Source organism: Tachysurus vachellii, chromosome 7, assembly GCF_030014155.1.
Source record: "Tachysurus vachellii isolate PV-2020 chromosome 7, HZAU_Pvac_v1, whole genome shotgun sequence".
NCBI classification, from domain to species: domain Eukaryota; kingdom Metazoa; phylum Chordata; class Actinopteri; order Siluriformes; family Bagridae; genus Tachysurus; species Tachysurus vachellii.
The window spans coordinates 13,643,237-13,661,358 of record NC_083466.1 but is presented as its reverse complement, the minus strand read 5'-3'; the positions used below and the strand labels follow the sequence as shown (position 1 = coordinate 13,661,358).

The window sequence follows — 18,122 nt, the reverse complement described above, 5'->3', positions numbered from 1 at the left end:
ACTTAAGGCTAATAAATAATAACTAATAAATATTTATTAGCAATACAGCCTTTTTTTAGGTCATACCACCAGGCTGGGCAGCAAAACAACATTGGTCTCATGATAATATGTTTGTGTACTTTTATAAAAGTAACTATTAGAGTAGCAGGTAGGTGATTGGATGGAAGCACAAATTGTGCTGCTTTTGTATGTTTACATGTAAAATAATTGTGTATTTTAATTTTACTTTAATATTTTAGGTTTTAAATAAATAAAAATATTTGCAGGTTACTCAATGGCACTTTGATAGTATTTGGTGCTCACCTGGTGCAGAATCATTCTGTCTGCTAAACAAATCATACTGCATGTAAATGTGTATAATATCAAGCAATGTTTCACATATGCAAAGTCAGAACACAAATTATTTGCTATTTGGATATAAAATGAAGACTATAATTCGCAGCTAAAGATTAAGATGTAACTCTTTCTTTTTAGTGTGTTTAGTAATCAAACATACAGGCGATAGAGTACTGGGCTGTATTAAAGCTGCAGTCATTATTTTGGACCGGGTTATATTGTGTCCTTCCCCTGCAATTTGTCTTTTGAATACAAAAGCATGTGTCTATCATACCCAGCAACTTGCTTATAAAAAACTTTAAACCAGCAGAGTGAGACAGAGATCATTCCAAATACTTGGACCAGTTTGGGGTTGAATCACCAGGCTATGTCAGTTGTGTGGTTTACAGTAGCTGTGGGAAATTCTCAATTTAATTATAATTAGCATAGAAATGTTTATTAGTTGTTTATCACAGGTGAGTAACGCCTTCTCAAAGTTATCAAGTAATTTTACAGTTCATGATACATACATGTACATGCATATTTTAACATACAAAGGTAGGTTTAAGTGCAGGATGAGGTAAACCTTTAGGGTAATACTAATAACAGTATACTTTATTTTTCTGAAACCTTCTGAAATCCTTCGTTTTACTCAAATAATAAAAATGTGGCTATACTTTTAGCTTTTGGCGAAAAGAATATGGACGGTTCAGGCACTTATGCAAAGCAAGATTAGAAGTATAAATTAGTTGTGTGTAAAGATTTGCTTTTGACAAGCAAATTAAACCACATTTTAAAGTAATGAGTCTCACTGACATCTGGTGCATCTTTACAGGCATCAATTAAGCTTATATGGTTATTAAAACATTGTAAGGTACTTCCTGTTATGCTGAACACATACATTTGACAAAAGTCTGTTGCTGTGCACTTTTTCCTTCTCCACACACTGTGGGTTCTTTAGCCATGTCATCATCCACCACAGGGAACACAAAATAATGGAAATAAAAGAATTTCCAGCAGTGGAGTCCTCCCAGTTACTGCTCAGTTTTTCCTCACCAACTGGTACATTAACATTTGGGAGCCAATGAGTAAACCCTTTACTGCCCAGGTTATTATGCAGTTATTTATCAATTGTATTGTTTAGAAAATACTATAAGTATCTAAATTACCACTATCTAATGAAAATAAGGAGCTGCATATATGGAACCACAGACAGACCTTTGGAGATTAAGAGTTAAGGAAAGTAAAGTATTTCTAGACTACATTACATTCCATTCAAAATTCATATATATAACCTGCCACAAAATTTTTTTTAAATCTTTCCAATTCTAGATAAGAAATACAATGTGGCATTGTTAGTATCCTCAATAAACCATAGAAAATCTTTGAAAAGAAAGATTTGATGGTAACAAAAGTGGTTTTTGAACAAGACAGCAAAACCTTGATTTACAAATGTCTATCCAATCGTACAAGAAAATTACACTTTATGACTGTGACAAGCAAAAAGTGATAGTCAACAACTGCATACAAATCATTTTAAACTAGAAGGCATTAAGTGAGTCAAGAAAATGGCATGCATATCACGTGTGAACGAACATGGGTGAACATGAAAGACTAGTTTGGATTGACCACATTCCCGTGTTATACAAACATCATTTTGTTTCCCATAGTTCAGGTGTGATTATTATAAAATGAGAGAAAGCAGTTAGTCTGTTAAAAGGACTAAGGCTCCTGGGTTTGAGCAACAGGAATTGGATAAATGTTCTCAATATTTTGCAGTATTTGGGTCATAAAAAGAAAACAGGAATGAATGATTAGAAGAAGGCACATTGGAGAATGTTGACTTCTCTAAGAGAAGACTGTGTTACGTTGGTTGGAGTCTCCCACTTTTTCAAAGAATATGAAATCCTACAAAGACAAAAAGAACACAAGTCCTTAAGCCTGCATTGAATACATATAAGATACCATGACAAATATATGAATATTTTGGTTGTGTGTATTTTGAAAACACATCATGCTCTCCATTACATGCCATGAACACGTGATGTTGAAACTCACAATAAGGAAGCAAGCACCCATCAGGACAGCTTTCATTTTCACGTCCATGTCCATGGGAAACTGGATGCCGAAGTTGTCTGCATCAGTGAACGCCTCCTTTAGTAGTCCACTCCATTGCTTACTGATTCGACCAATGTTCTTTCCTCCATCCTTGCTTTTTAGCTGAGGGAAAATCATGTATATGAAAGGAAATAAACAAATAAAGTTTTATTTAGACTGTAACATGACAACTGGATGTAACACTCCTAGAAAAAAACTATAAAGTCATCAAATTACTGACCATTACAGTTACTTGTCTATGCAACAGAATGCAGTAGAACAGAAATGTTCATAAATAATTGCAAAAGTACTGTAGCTTTGACTAACATTCTGAAACCACTATTCATACCTCAAAGTGGACATCCCCACAGCAGTTGCAGGCTAAACAGGGTCCCTCTAGTTTCATCACAGTCTCTTTGTTGGCACCCTTGATGGAGAATTTTGGGTAACAAGGATGCCAGTCTTGGGTCACATATCCGATGGTGGTGCCAGGGGGTGCCTGCACTTCCAGCTTAAGGAAATACACTCATGTTAGTCACAGAAAAGGTGTAAAACCTGAAATTAAAACTAACTTGAGATTTTCTTCTGCTAACTCTCACATGGCAAAGTGAAGCAATTTAAAAGGTCACAATTTATAGAGTATGAACATTAAACTCAGTGATCCATGATACTAATGACCACTTGCTCAAATACACTACCAGATCAACAGGTTTCTAATTTCATGACTGATTAAAGCAGGTATAAATCACAGTGGCTTGGATGGGTTTCTAACTGAAACATAATGGAGCTCTGAAACCTAGGTTACGAAAGAACAATGATCTTTTTAGGGCTTCATAAAACATATTGTAACCTGTATAACATTAAAGCTACTGATTAAATCATGCGATCAACAACATCTGAGTTTCACTGTGACAAGTTTGCAGTTTCTTCTAGTTTCAAATTTGAAGTTTGAGCTTACACAACTTACACAAAAATGTACAATATCATTCAGTCACTAAAACAAAGGTTTTGTCCAGGATACTGTATCTTATATTGGATAACCAGTGTCAGTAGAGGTACTGTAATATAGCCTGATTTTACTGCAGTCCAGACCAAGTACTATTCCATTAACCCTACTTTATTTTATAGACTGAATTGCAAGTATTATGGAAAAAGCAGTTTTTGAACTGCTTTGCTAAATCTAGTAACTAGATCAACCTCTGAGAAGCTTATTGTGCAAAGCACTGAGCAAAAAATATGTGTTTAAAGCTAAACAGACTGCAATCTTTAGGGTTCTGAAGCTTATCTACAGTATAGTATACAAAGTTGATGGCAGTTAATCATTAAAAAAAAAAAAAAGAAAATTTGCTGCACAGTCCTGATAAACTCATACCTCTTGCATGCAGCATGGGCACCAGCAGGAGGCACAGCGAAAAGGGCGAACCAGCCGTATGACTTCCTGATCCATGTTGTCTTTAATCTTCATGTCAAAGCTTCTCAGTGAACCACAGCAGTTACGTGTGCAGCAGTCATTCTTCTCTTTGGCCTTGTAAATCTTCTGGCCCAGGCTGTTCTTGATCTCATATTGATTGTTAGTTTCAAAGCCAATGAATGCTGTGGTATAAATGAAGCTTTTCTAAATCAGAAGACTACAGAACAGCTCAAAAAGTAACAAAAACTTTTATTCAAGAATTCAGTAAGTGTTTGCTAATCATGACTAAGCATTTCTTTACTCCACCCCAAACCTTCTTCTGAACCATTTCACTGAGAGAAAATCCTGAATCAGCTTACATTGCTTTTACTATAAACAGTAAGGCTAAGAGGGATATAAATAAACTCACCTTCCAACAACTCGACTTTCTGGTGAATCAGGAGCTGGTCAATCTAAAGTTTTAAAGTGACCATGGTGGTTATTGAATGAACCCATGGAAGCAAGGGAACAATAATAAATAAAATAAAATAAAAAAAACTACCTGTGTTAAATATTCTAGACCTTGTGGTATTCCTACTGGTGTTGCTAAAGATGCTGCTGCAGAAGGGCCAGTGGGTAATGGAGCTTCACCTAAAAATACAAAAACATTATATTGAATTTGAATGTTTACTGCACACTGGTGACACACAAAAGTCCATCTAGCACCCTTTAAGGTCCACTAAAGAATCCAACAGCAGATGGTTTCTCTTTGAGAAAGAGCTGCAAGTAGACCCAGATTAGACAGTAAAAAATCCAAAACTATCCAAGTACCCCAGGTACCAAAGTATTGACTGATTTTCTAGAATTTGTATGGTACAGTACACGTTACACATTCACCACCACCACCATCTAATCCTCTATATAATTTCTTCTCTTGATATTTGCCTCCATATGCATTCATCTGAATTGGTTGCTGTGGTGGGCCACCCGGGCTTGGCTGGTACATGACTGGTTGATTTGGGTTGGGTTGGTAGCCCATGTAGAATCCCGCAGGTGGAGGACCATGATTCCCGTAACCCCCTCCTGGGTAGGGGGGCACAGGGTCTCCCATTTGGGGCATGGGGTATGGAGCCTGGTGTGGGGATGAATAATCTGATAACAAAGAAAAAAACAAATAAGACTGTTAACTCCATGACACAAGACACCATGACCTATAACACAAACTAGTCTGCTGTATAATGTTCAAAGCAGAACAAGAAGTCAAAGTTCATCAAGGAGGATGAAGGAGTGCTTACTGATTAAAATTGTTCAGTTAGCTCATGATCAAACTCTAAACACAAGTAACTAAACATAATTCTGTAAGCTTGTTTTTTTAAATGGGTGTGAGAATCATGCTTCACAACTTCACAAACTACTAATTCCAAATGGGTTTCACTTAATTAAGAAAAGCTTAACGCGTGAATGGAAATTTACTTTAATTTCTCTAGATCTTTTACATAAAAATCACACAAAGATCTGTTGGACAACCATTAGCTGAAGAATACAGTGACAAAAGCACAATGGCCAATAACATGAGCCCTAATGGGATTTGAGAAATCACATGACTGTCCCTCCAACAGCAGAATGACAAGAGTTTTCTCATTGGTGACAGGCTGAGAGAGACACAACTGTACTGTTTACTCTAGCTGCTCTTTTCAAGCAAAAGTCTTATGGTTCATAATGATTTAAATCTAATATTTACAAAGTATACATTATGGATCGTAATTTTTTCTTTAATATGAAAACAGTTAAATTAAATTAATGGAAGGACAAAAAAGTTGTTTGGAATACCGTGGTGTAAAGTACTCCCCATACTCTTTAAATCATCAATGAGTGTCTTATAGGCATGGTTTCTGAATACAAACATAATGCATAGCAAGTCATCAGACACACTTCGCTGCCCAGAACGGGGTCCTAAACGATCATTGCATCCCACAAAACTTTGCATGGCTGTGAAAGAATTAAGGCCTTCAGAACGGTGCATGTAGATGATTAAACCATAAACAAACAACTTTAGATGATATTAAATTTAAGAACTTCTAAAATGTTTTGCAAATATACAACTCACAAAAAAGTGAGTGAATCATGATTTGTGCTACACCCACTGCCCTTTATAGAGAGTTTTCTTTATTGTTAAAGGCAAGCCAAAGCACATTCACGTCATATAGACACGATGGCACAAGTTGTGGAACTAATCCTTGTTAGCATAACAATTATATTCATGAATCATTTCAAAATGTCTTTTCACTCCATTTTGGCATGGAAGATAACATATGAATGTATATTGTTTAAAACTTACAAAAATCAAACGTTGCAAGAAATGTGTTTTGGAATTAAAGATTCTGTGAGAACACAATACAATACATTTAATAGACTATTGAGAACCAGGAGAATATTGATGCAACTGATCCAGTCAAACATCAAAAAGCCATTACGCTCATTGTAAAGTAGAATTTTAAAAAGGTCACAAGTCACTTGAGGTAATATGATCTAACATTTTGCCACCTACGCCAAACCTGATTCACAGAAACAATTTACCTGGAGCCGACATGTTGCAGCAAAATGTGCAAGTGACCTGACTTCTTGTCCTATTAGAGACTAATGTCTGCAACACAGAAATAACATCTGTTACAAGCGCAATCACAAAAAACAAAAACAAAAAAAAAACAAAAAAAAAGAACAAAAACACATAGTTAGCAAGGCAAGGTGAATATTTAGGGAGGACAGAATGTCAGGAAAACTTGTGGGTATTCCACAGCAGGAGCTAATCAACTCCAGGTTTGTTTGAAATAGGCTAGTTTGCGTTAAGGGTGTTTCAATAACAATCTTAAGACGAGACCTTTCTAATTCGAGTCTGGCTATAGTAATCGATGCATCTGAAGGACTAAAAATCTATTTAATAACAGCATACGTGTCGGCTAAAGACTGCAAGGAAAAGGACAATTTTTTCTTTCCTAGCAAGCAGGAATTACTAATTAAACTCTACAACAGGTACTGAGACATAAATGCAAAAAAAGGAAACCAACTGAGTATTAATAAACCTTAAAAATTCCTATTCACAACAGAGGGAAATTATTTGCAATTAGACCAAAAATCTGACGGTGTTATCAAATAAGTGTTCAATTATCCCACTAAGATTATGGCTTTAAAAACAGCATTATCAGGGTGAAATGCTTATGACAATGTTAAATAAAAAAAAAAATCCTACATTTCAAAATGTTAACTGCAAACCTACTTGGTAGCTTGTAGCGTGATTAGAGAAATCAGTGATGACTTATGTCTCATGTTGATCAGTACACTGAGTGTTACTGATCACCTTCAAAGTTGGATTTATACAAATTTTCAGTAGTAGTTCATCCTTTCCCAAAATGTCAGCAACCTGAAGGCTCTGCCCACCAAGACACAGCTTCTCAACCCTGGTCCTGGGATCCACACTGTCCTGTACACGTTGGTGCTTAAATGCAGTTGCAGATTTTTCCGCTAGAGGTCGTGGTATAGTTTCAGGACATCTCCAGCGCATACATGTGAACGTAAACTATATACAGTGGCCAACATTGCTCAACCCACTGCAAACAAAATGTCTGTCACAGCAACAACAACAACTTTCTTATAGGGAAACGTAAGCAAATGAAACAACCGAGTTTCTACTTTAATACAATAAGGACACTGTGTAAGCAAATCTTAACCAAGGAAGAAAAATGGACAGACAACATCCGGGATAATTACAGACATTCCAGATAAATGTAATCCGAGGTAAACAAGCAACAGTCTGTTTTCACTCACAGTCGAGAAGTCAATGATGCTGAGTGAATGAAAGATTTAAGGATTTCATTTGCATAAGTAACATTATACAACTTATTATTATATATTTTTTTAATAACCTGAATTGTTGTAGTTGTAGTTACAAATAGGCAATTCGTCAAAATAAAGCCGATCAAACAAATAGGAGTGTAAAACAGACAGATTTGCTGAAGCAGGCGCGTCTTATCTGGACTGGAGGAACATCCTCCTGCATGTTTAGCGCCAAGTGTCTGGATGCTATCTGACTATCTATCTGTGGAACACACGACACCCTGGGTGTTCAGATGACTCACTACAGCTTCCAGTTTTCTACAGTTACAAGTAAAAAACAACAAGAAGGTTTCCAGACTTTGACGTCTAAAGATTTGAGTGACCAATCTTGGAGAAAAGGGAGGGAAAACACATCTCTAGACAACATGGTACACAATTTTAATTAAATGTACAATGTAATTCCCTAAAACGCTACATACTGAAAAAGAAAAATCACCCAAAATCTACATTAAAACATGTACTAACTTCGATGGAGTCTAATACGAGGTCTAACCAGCAGTGTTTTCCTGGAAGTGCAGAAACCTCCCCCTTACACACGGAAAATTCTGCCTTTACATACTAGTAACATGGATATTTTTTGGTGTAAAAAACGCACGTATCTGATCCGATGAAGTCTTACCGTTTAGAAGATGACTTCAGAAACAGATCGGAGATGTTTCTCTGTGCCAAACTTTTCAAATGGTATTGATATTGACAAAAAGAGGAACCTGCTTCTCTTATTTACGCACACGGTGGACCTGAGCTTGACCCATGAACACTCCGCCCAGATAAGACATTTTCCTCCTACACGCCCTTCTCTTGTAGCTTTACTCCTCCATTTCTGACGCGTTTTATGGGTGAAAAGTCACCAGAGTCCAATTAACCAACAAAGAGCGAGGAAACATCATCCTCTGTTTATTCTGTCAGTGGATTAATAGATAAATAGAATATACACACCGCACCTTTTGGGTTTTTATTCTAGTCGCTTAGACGTAGACATTATGAAACAAAATCGTTTAAACGCACTAAATAAATCTGGTTATAGTTTGTTCTTAGATGTTGTTTGTTTACACGTTTTTTTTTGTTTTTTTTTTTACACATAATAGCCCTGTATCATTTTTTTTCAGACGTAATTGGCGAAAAAGTGCGCCATCTGTATGTTGAGAGAACCAAAGCACAGACGTCTTTACACCTACATTTAATCTTATGCTTAATTTAGGTTAACCATAAGTTTCCCTTTCTTTATTTTTGAGATCAAATAAAGCCAGAGAGAAAAGAATGAGAGACGTTTTTAAGGTGTTGGAGATAAGAATATGGAGAGAAAAAAGTCACCTCTGCTGAATGGCCCCTGGTGTATTATTGATATAAAACTATTATATAGAACTGTTTGTGGTTAGGAAATAAAATCTATTTTACTGATAATGTTGCTGGTTGGCATCCTTTGTAAATCTTTTTTGGCTGCTGGGAAAGGCTTTAAAATGTTAAATCCACCTCACATATTTGGTTATATACACACCATAGCCAAAAGTATGTGGACCCCTGATTTATACAGACTTGTTGAACATCCCATTCTATAACCATGAAACATTAATAAGGAGTCTCTGGCCTCAAAGCCTCTGGCCTTTGTCTCCGATTGCCCATTCAGTCAAAAGAGCTTTTTTAGACACAAATGTTGGGCAAGGAGGCCTCGCTCATAATCAATGTTCCAATTCATCCCAAGGTGTGCATGGGGCTAGGTCAGCTCTTTATGGAACACACTTTGTGCTTAGGGGTACAGTCATGCTGGAGCACAAAAGGGCCTTTCCCACACTGTTGCCACAAAGTGGAAAGTGTACAATAGTCTAAAATATCTTTGTATGATGTAGAACTAAAATTAACAAAATTTTAGTTCTACTGCTCCACTGCTCCAGAATCCAGTAGCAGTGTGCGTCACACAACTCTGACAAAAATGTGGCTGATGTGAACTTAAGCTTGTGTGCAGCTGCTTGGTTAAGGAAACCCATTTCATGAAGCTCCTGTTGCACTGTTCCTGTGCTAGGGTTGCTTCCCAAGCAGGCCTGGAACTCTGTAATGAGTGACAAACTAAAGGACAGGCTATTTTTACATGTACTCGGCCTCCCTGCTCTGAGAGTTAGCACGAACTACCACTTACTGTAATAGCTGAGTTGTGGTTGAGCGAGAGCCCTTCACAATAAAAATTCAGTTGGCATATCTAACAGTGCAGAGACGTCATGAACTGGCTTGTGGCAAGGTGGACATCAAGTCGCTAAGCTTTTCAATATGACATATTCCACTGTAAATGTATGTCTATGGACATTTCATTGTTTTGCACATGATTTTATTCACCTGTTAGCAACAAATGTAGTAGAAAACCTGAAAAAATGGCAAAAACATTCTTAGACCAAATTTTAAACAGGGCATACATGTGTTAATTTCAAATTCAACTGCCTTTGGGAGGTCTCACAGCTAAAACAATAAATCGGATTAGTACTACTGTGAAGGAACTGCCCCTGAAGCTTCAAGATTATGTTGTTATGAAAAAATAACCTGGATTTGAACTTTCTTAGGCGCCCTAGACACTATAAAGTTCCGACTCTCTCTCCAAATTGGTCACACAGACAAGCAGAGCAACTGTCAGTGCAGTGTGCAAGAGGCCAGCTACAGTATTGGAGAAACAGAGCTCAATGGCTGAAATAGGAAAACAAAGACAAAGCACAGGGCAAAAACTACAAAGGACTGGCTTGGTCTGTGTTTTGGAACTGCTGAATCAAAAACCCAGAAAATGGTTTTGAGCATAATTTGGGTTAATTGTAGAAATGTTTGTTGAGGCATTGGAGAAAATGCCAAAATCAAAGACATATCAAAGACAACTCTATGAACTAACTATGATCTAACTCTATCTATTATTATCTATTATCTATATACTGTATTTTGTTTTTTTCAATAAGTCTGAGGAGATCTAAAATGTATTCAACTGGATTTCTTTAGAAGGGGCAGAAAAAAAATCCAATTATAATATACGTAAATTTGATGTTGAATACAGTTTGCCTAGTTTTTGCTCTGTATTAATTTACTTATAAGTTAGTTATTTGATTTATTCTTGATTACTAAATCGAATAATAAATTACACTAAAGTCTACGAGCTTGTATGTCTTCGCCCATACTGACCTCTACTGTATTCACTCGAGGTTGCCAGAATATGTTAAAATTCCCACCGATGAAATGCATGAAATCATTCGAAGGTGTTTCAATCAGAATACTAAACACCAGAATTTAATTCAGTATGACTTCAGCAATAAACTGCTGATGGGTTGTTTGTCAAATGACGCTGATGACCGTTTAAACAAATGCACAATTTATTTAGTTATTATTTATTTTAGTTTTAAATTTATGGATTGGGTAGGATCATGAATCCAAATTGTGATTTATATATATATATATATATATGTGTGTGTGTGTGTGTGTGTGTGTGTATATATATATATATATATATATATATATATATATATATATATATATATATATATGTGTGTGTGTGTGTGTGTGTGTCTGTGTGTGTATATATATATATGTGTATATATATATACACACACACACACATATATATATATGTATATGTATATATATATACATATACATATATATATATGTGTGTGTGTGTATATATATAAATCACATCATTCCCATTCAATAGTTTTTTTCCCAGTTGATGGTGGATTAGTTTACCTCTTAATAGGTGGGAATATAATGTGTAATGTAATGTAAGTTCTGATAGCTGATTGGATACTGTTTCACCTGTATTATTGCCTTATTAAGCAATGCGGTTAACGTAATATTACCCCAAATTTATCTTATGCTAAAGCACGTTTTCTCTCAACCAATTTCAACCAAACACTTCCTCCATCTCATTGTTGTTCGTGCGATTTAAGACGGAAGTAAGAACCCGAAACACGTTTTTGCGTCATTTCCGACTTTGACGCGTTGTTTGGGGAGGAAGAAACATGGATATCTCCACCAAAACATGTCTCTTGTTGGCTCTCTCCGAGCACTCAAAGCTCATGAACAGATACATAGTCCACACCAGTGAAGAGTTTGAAGAACAGAAAAAACGCACAAGGTAATGTTTACGTGCTAAACTGTTTTTTTTCTGTTAACAACGCATCTGTGTATGAATGCATGTGATCGAAACAAGCCTCCAGGTTAGAAATGTTTCTCTCCAATAAAACAGACTATTGCAATGTAACAACATATTGCAGTTGTAAGACCACTGTATTCTGTACATTTGTGCTGATTGCACACTATAGTACACCAGTGTGATGATATGGGATTTATATTTATGGTTTCATTCAGTATTAACTGCATTTCAGTTCCTGATTTTTTTTAATCAGCTTTAAAATAACAGCAATAATATTCACTGAAGTAGTTAACGACAGTCAATACAGCACTTCACTACATGAACATTGTCTCAAAAACATTTTGTTTTGCTGCTGTTTGGAGAATCTCCTGTGTTTACCCGCTTCACACAGGCAAATGTGTTTGTCCTCTTATTTATATGACTGATTTGTTTAAATCCCTAATATATAAGTAATATAAAATTCACTAATGATGGCTGTGTAAAACACTGAAGCAATCAGAAAGTCTGGAGCACACAGTATGGACCAATGACATTGTTACAACCTACTACTGAAAAACTGCATAGAAACGTGTACATTTTCCATAAAGTATAGAAATGTTCGTGTTTGCAATTAAAGAATAATTGTTATATTAATATTTGAATACAGAGAATAATGATCTTGATTTTTTTTTTTCCTTTTAGGATAGCAACAGCTGCTATACTCCGCTCGCCACATACAGTGACCCTGAAGACTGGGACCAAATGGGAAGTCATGCCGAACGTGGACAACGATGCTTTTTATCATCCTTACAAAGTCACCAAAAGACAGTTTGATTTTCTTCTAATGGTTCTGCAGCAGCAAGGACTGAAACGGCAAAAAGCCAGAGGTCTGCCAACAGTACCTGTAAGAATGAAGGTCTTGATGTTTCTGTGGTACATGGGAAACCAGAACGGCTTTAGAGACATCTCGGACAAATTTGATGTCTCAGAGTCAACAGCACACAAGTCTGTTTTGGAAGTGCTTACCATTTTTTCCAATCTAGGTGCATCCTTCATCTCTTGGCCAAATGCAGGGAGAAAAAAAACATCTTCAGCTGCATTCCAGAAACTGTGTGGCCTTAGCAGAATCATTGGTGTAATTGATGGGTGCCATATCAAGATAAATCGACCAAACATAAGAGGGGGAGACTACATGAACAGACAATCATATTATTCTGTCCTCCTTCAAGGGATTGTTGATGAGAAAGGGCGATTTATTGACATATTTGTTGGGCCACCAGGCCGAGTTGATGATGCCAGAATGTTGAGGGCCTCCCACTTTTATGCAGACTGGCAGGAGAAAATGAGCGAATACAGTTTGCTCGGAGACAGCGCTTATACTGACCAGGCTGACCCATTTATCATCACTCCGAAGGCTGATAACGGTGCCCTCAGTGAAGATGACCAGCTCCGAAACTCCTGCATCAGCTCAGGAAGGGTAGTTGTAGACAAAGCTTTTGCAAAAATGAAGTGTAAGTGGAGGCGGGTGAGAGACCTGCAGAACACCCGCCTCGAAAATGTGGTGATGATTATAATGGCAGCCTGTTTCCTCCACAACATGTGTATAGGTGACAATGAAGCATGTGAGGAGCACCCACAAGGCTGTCCAAGACAGGCAGATGACAATGTTTAGGTTAGGTTTACAGTTTGTTATGCTTACATGATAATACAATTAAAGTATTCTTACTTAAATATGTTGTCTCTGGATTGGCATGCTAGATTCATTCATTTAGCACACTAGCTTAGCTAACTGGCTAACTAGGATTTATTGTCATTTGGTTCCTCAACCAAAGCTAATCATAGACCTTCCTAAGTTTCAATGGTGGCATATACTTTTAGACAATCCTGCTCCATATCCAGTTGGTTTTAAAGCTTTTGTGTTTGTAATGAAAGAAAATCCCCAATACCATGCATATGAAGTAAAATCCTTTTTTTTATAGAGCAACTGCTTACCTTTTTAGACAAGAATGACTGTAATTTTTTTAGATTTATCCTCACTGACAGGTTTTGAATATTACTTATTTGTAGCATAACTTATTTATGACATCAGTATATTCACATTTCACTAACAGGGATGTAAACAAAACTCTTCTCCATATCCATCAACATAATGATCTAATTTTATGTTCACACAGAAAATTGAGTAAAACTGACTACTCATTGAAATGGTGGCTCTAAGTAATATTCTATAATTAATTTCTAACAACAACAACAAGGTTTAGGAAAATCTGACATTTTACCAAAAAAAAAATAAAATAAAATTTAACAGAATCAGTCTTTCTGAATGTAATTTAACAACAGCACAGGAATTAAAAAGAAATCAGTCTTTAAAATATATAAACTCTTTACAGTCAGATTTTTTTATATTTATAAAACCTGGCCTGGGATTAATCCAGTTATGTCAGGTATGTGATTTAGTCATGGTCTACTATTTGTATTTATGTTCTGTTATTTTTTATGTTGAAGTATGTTTTAGGCATTATTCATTTTAACAAAGCATCAATTCAAATTAAAGAGTCACCCTTAAAGTGAACACACTCAATCAATATACTGTAAACAAACGTTTACTTCTTGTTCTCAGAATTGAGTCAGGAATTTTAACCTGGACAATAGAACAGGTTACATTTATAAATGCAAACCTGATTAGAACAGCCTTCTTGGTAACAGAGGGAAATCTGATTTAACATGAAATAAGCATTAAAAAAAAGTATCAAGCCGTAACAATGTAAATTTGTGATTAGCACAACGTATGTAAATTTATAACTAAAACAGTCATACACTTCATTTTTTAAGGCTATGCTAGGAAAATATTATGGACAAGGAAACACTTTTGGGAAAAAGGTAATAGCAGTACATCAAAGTATGTGTTGTGTGCACACACAGGTGGTCACATTTTCTCCAAGAATTTGCACATTAGCTCCTCAAACCCTTTCTGAGCAGATTTCATTTGGGCCAGAATTTCCTCGTGCCGTCGCTGACTAGCTGCCTCAGATTCCCTTAAAAAGTCCAGAAGAGTTGCATAGTCCTCTTCTTGCCTTCTCCGCTTGCGCAGAGGTTGTGTTGGTGAAGCCGTAGGTGTTTGTCTTGCTGCAGGTGAGTCTCTATGACAGTCAATACCAAATGTCTTTCGTCTGCGCCCGACTATACCTTGCACCGTGCCAACAGCAGACAAATCAATGTCATGATGGCTGTCCAACAGCTCTTCCATCTCTGTGAAAAACTGGAACCGAGTTTTTGTTGGACTACTTATACTATTATGTTCTAGGACTTTCTTGTATCCATCCTCAAGCGTGTACCATTTTCTAGCCACCTTACTTGGGTCAAAGGTTTCCATAAACTGTTTGGAGAGTTTATTGGCCATATCCAACCACAAGTTTTTTTTCTGCCCTTTTGCAGACTTCAATCTGTAATTTAGCTCCTTCAAAGTTCTCGGGAGTCCTCTGCCATCTGCCTCCAGCTGACTGCGGACTAAATCGATCAAAAAGCGTGTTTGCTCTTTATTGAACGACTCATTTGGTGGGAAGGGTTCGACTGAGAGAGATGTTTCTGCCTCCAGATTGTTCTCTAAAAGAGCAGAGAATAAATACACATCAGCAATCATCTTGACAGAAAGGCACATTAGATTCTTACAACTTTCATCCTGACAATAACTTGTATATACTGTTATATATAATGTTTACATAAACTAGTGCTGCAATGACACCAATGTTCCTGCTCTTCCTTGGAGGAAAAGTAGCAGTGTGTTTTTTTTCTGGTGTTTGGAACAGTGAGTGAGGACTCCGTTGGTGTTGGTTTTCTGTGGATATATCTGTTGAGGTGGTGTAAGTCTGCATGTATGTACTCACCAGAAACATACACAGTGACTCCCTCGGTCATAGTTTCTTCAATGTAGCACGCTGTGGCTTCGCGCGCTGCCTGGTACAGTTGCTCAGTGAGAGGGATGTTCCTCTGTGTGTCCACAAACAGACTCATTCCACTGTCTGCCAGGACTAAAGCGATTTAAACACACACACAAGTATACAGTCATCGTTCATAGTAGCTACTGTCAGCTACAGTGAACGCTGTGCGACATTTTTTGAACTGCATTACACCAAACAGAGAACAATAGTAGCGAGTAGCATTAGCAACATGCTAATCAGCTAACGTTAGCGACAGAAGTCATGGTAACGCTGAAGCCTGTCCAACTCTTAACCGCGCGTGGCATGGTCAGTGTTATGGATTTAACCGTATTAACAGGTCGAAAGCAAAAACTGTTATATTCTCGTTTAAAAGTAGAAATGGACTACTTTATTGCGTTCGACTTACCTCGGAAGTAGGAGCTCGGAAATACGTCACTTTCGACCTCCGTGCGGTTACCCGATCTGCGCCCCAGCAGGATTACAGCCACGCATGCGCACACTTTTTTTTTTTTTTTTAAACAATACTTTGTCTCTTGGCCGATTTGTTCGTCGCACGTGTCGTGTCAATATCACCTCACATATTGTTTCATTGAAAAAAATATATAATTTGTACATCATATTAAAAAAAAAAAAAGGCTCTTATCCTGACCCTAATTTTATGGGATAAACGGTCAATAAAAGGGTTATTTATTTAAAATATATTTAGAAATTATATATATTATAAATATAAATAAATAAATATTTATTTTAATAAAAATATTAATATTTAAATATAATAAAATATTAACATGTAAATAAATATATATTTAAATCATATATAGGGTATGGATCAGCAATAGGCTAATTTGCAGTGAACTGATTAGGGTTAGTTATATAGCCCATACATGTCAGCTTACTGTATAGCAATATTAAGTACTGATTTAAATAATATAGGCCTAGTAATGAGCTCAGTATTAACTAGCATGACAGTGTCTCTGACTAGTTAGCCCAAGAGCATAATTAATGTACTAACCATATAGTAATCTTAAAATGACATGTTAAATAAATTAATGATTCTGAGGTTTAACAAATATTAAAATTATTTTAAAATATATTAATTGTAAATTAAAAAAGTAATACATCAAAATATAATATGCTGAAATAAATTAGCGGTAACTGAATTAATATCCCAAATGTATTTCTAAACGGAATGAGCACTCCCCATCACCTTCAGAGAAACTTTTAAAACGTATGACTAGGTCTGTCAAGTGATTGTTGAGTTTCAAGACCCTGGTCCTCTAGTCCCCATATGCGCCACCCTGTTCAGGTCCCCATATGGACTGCCCTGCTCCAAACACACCTGATTCAACTAATCAACTGATTAACAGCCTTCCTGAGATGAACTGGGTATCAAAAAAAGTAAAAGAAAATTAAAAGTATCAATGGATGTGTTTAATTGACAGTAATATCTTGTTGGATCCCAAAGTCGAGCAACGAGTCCAATTGAACTGATCAAACTAAACTAGCTTTTATCATCAGCTTACAACTGAGCAGCTTCGCCCAAAATATGTTCCAAATCATCTGACTCTCTGAATCATGAGTTAAATATTGGAAGGTGGAGAGACTCTTTACAGACCCTGATTTACCTTTTCCACTAAACCTCTTGTGAGTGTTATTCAGATGCAATTATTAAATAAAAAAAAAAGTACAGCCAGTACTCTGGGTAATTAAACGCATAATTTAATTTAAACACATTGCATTTCATCCTATAGGGAAGACACAACTGAGTCTATAGAAAGCAAAGATCAGCTGATTAAACAGGTGGAATCAGATGTAGCTTCTGCTGGATTGGAACAAAAAACTGCAACTACTCTTTGAGGATATGATTCGACATTCACAATGAATGGAAATCTTGTTTCCACCCCCAGTTCTGATCTAAAAGTAGTAGAGCTTTGGCTAGGATGGTTACCCAGAACAAGGTCATTTGTATGCATAGTCTCTTGATCTCTAGAAATGATGTACAGTGAAGGTCAACTATCCTGTACATATTTGTGCATAAAAACCATGTCTTCTCGTTTTAGTAAATGTGGGCTGAAAACAGCGTAATTTCTTTAAAAATCTGAATTTACAAATAACTAAAACCATTTGAAAAACCGAATAGTTACTTATCAATCAAAAAACAAGTTATCAAGTAGAAAATAATGCAAAAGTAATCTAATTACCGTTCACAGTGCGCCGCCATATTGTTCTGACGTCGTTTGGTTTGTTTATGTTATGGGAAGTTGAATGTTGCTAAAGACCTCAGACATGGAATTCCGAGTTCAATGGATGTTCAATTCCACATCTCCCTGTCGCAGGTCGGGTTTTCCCGACTTCCCAGCACAATAGATTGCAGCATTTAATTAATTTTGATACAATT

The 18,122-nt window shown here is 36.4% G+C and overlaps 3 protein-coding genes across 3 annotated transcripts; 1 reads left to right on the top strand and 2 right to left on the bottom strand.

Moving 5' to 3' along the window:
- Positions 1-745: 745 nt before the first annotated feature.
- LOC132848601 (phospholipid scramblase 2-like) lies at positions 746-8,473 on the bottom strand. The gene is made up of 9 exons (XM_060874461.1): positions 8,313-8,473; positions 6,380-6,446; positions 4,748-4,954; positions 4,365-4,453; positions 4,233-4,275; positions 3,785-4,005; positions 2,762-2,923; positions 2,374-2,535; positions 746-2,223 (listed from the first exon to the last, which is right to left on the bottom strand). Exons 2-9 carry the CDS (start codon positions 6,390-6,392, stop codon positions 2,164-2,166), a joined length of 957 nt encoding a protein of 318 aa, XP_060730444.1. The 5' UTR covers positions 6,393-6,446; positions 8,313-8,473; the 3' UTR covers positions 746-2,163.
- A 3,127-nt stretch (positions 8,474-11,600) lies between these two features.
- LOC132848588 (uncharacterized) lies at positions 11,601-13,517 on the top strand. The gene is made up of 2 exons (XM_060874441.1): positions 11,601-11,789; positions 12,489-13,517. The coding sequence occupies exons 1-2, from the start codon at positions 11,674-11,676 to the stop codon at positions 13,456-13,458; spliced, it is 1,086 nt and encodes a 361-aa protein (XP_060730424.1). The 5' UTR covers positions 11,601-11,673; the 3' UTR covers positions 13,459-13,517.
- Positions 13,518-14,373: 856 nt separating this feature from the next.
- LOC132848589 (uncharacterized) lies at positions 14,374-16,282 on the bottom strand. Its single transcript, XM_060874442.1, has 3 exons — positions 16,131-16,282; positions 15,671-15,814; positions 14,374-15,389 (listed from the first exon to the last, which is right to left on the bottom strand). The coding sequence occupies exons 2-3, from the start codon at positions 15,795-15,797 to the stop codon at positions 14,713-14,715; spliced, it is 804 nt and encodes a 267-aa protein (XP_060730425.1). The 5' UTR covers positions 15,798-15,814; positions 16,131-16,282; the 3' UTR covers positions 14,374-14,712.
- Between the last annotated feature and the right edge of the window lie 1,840 nt (positions 16,283-18,122).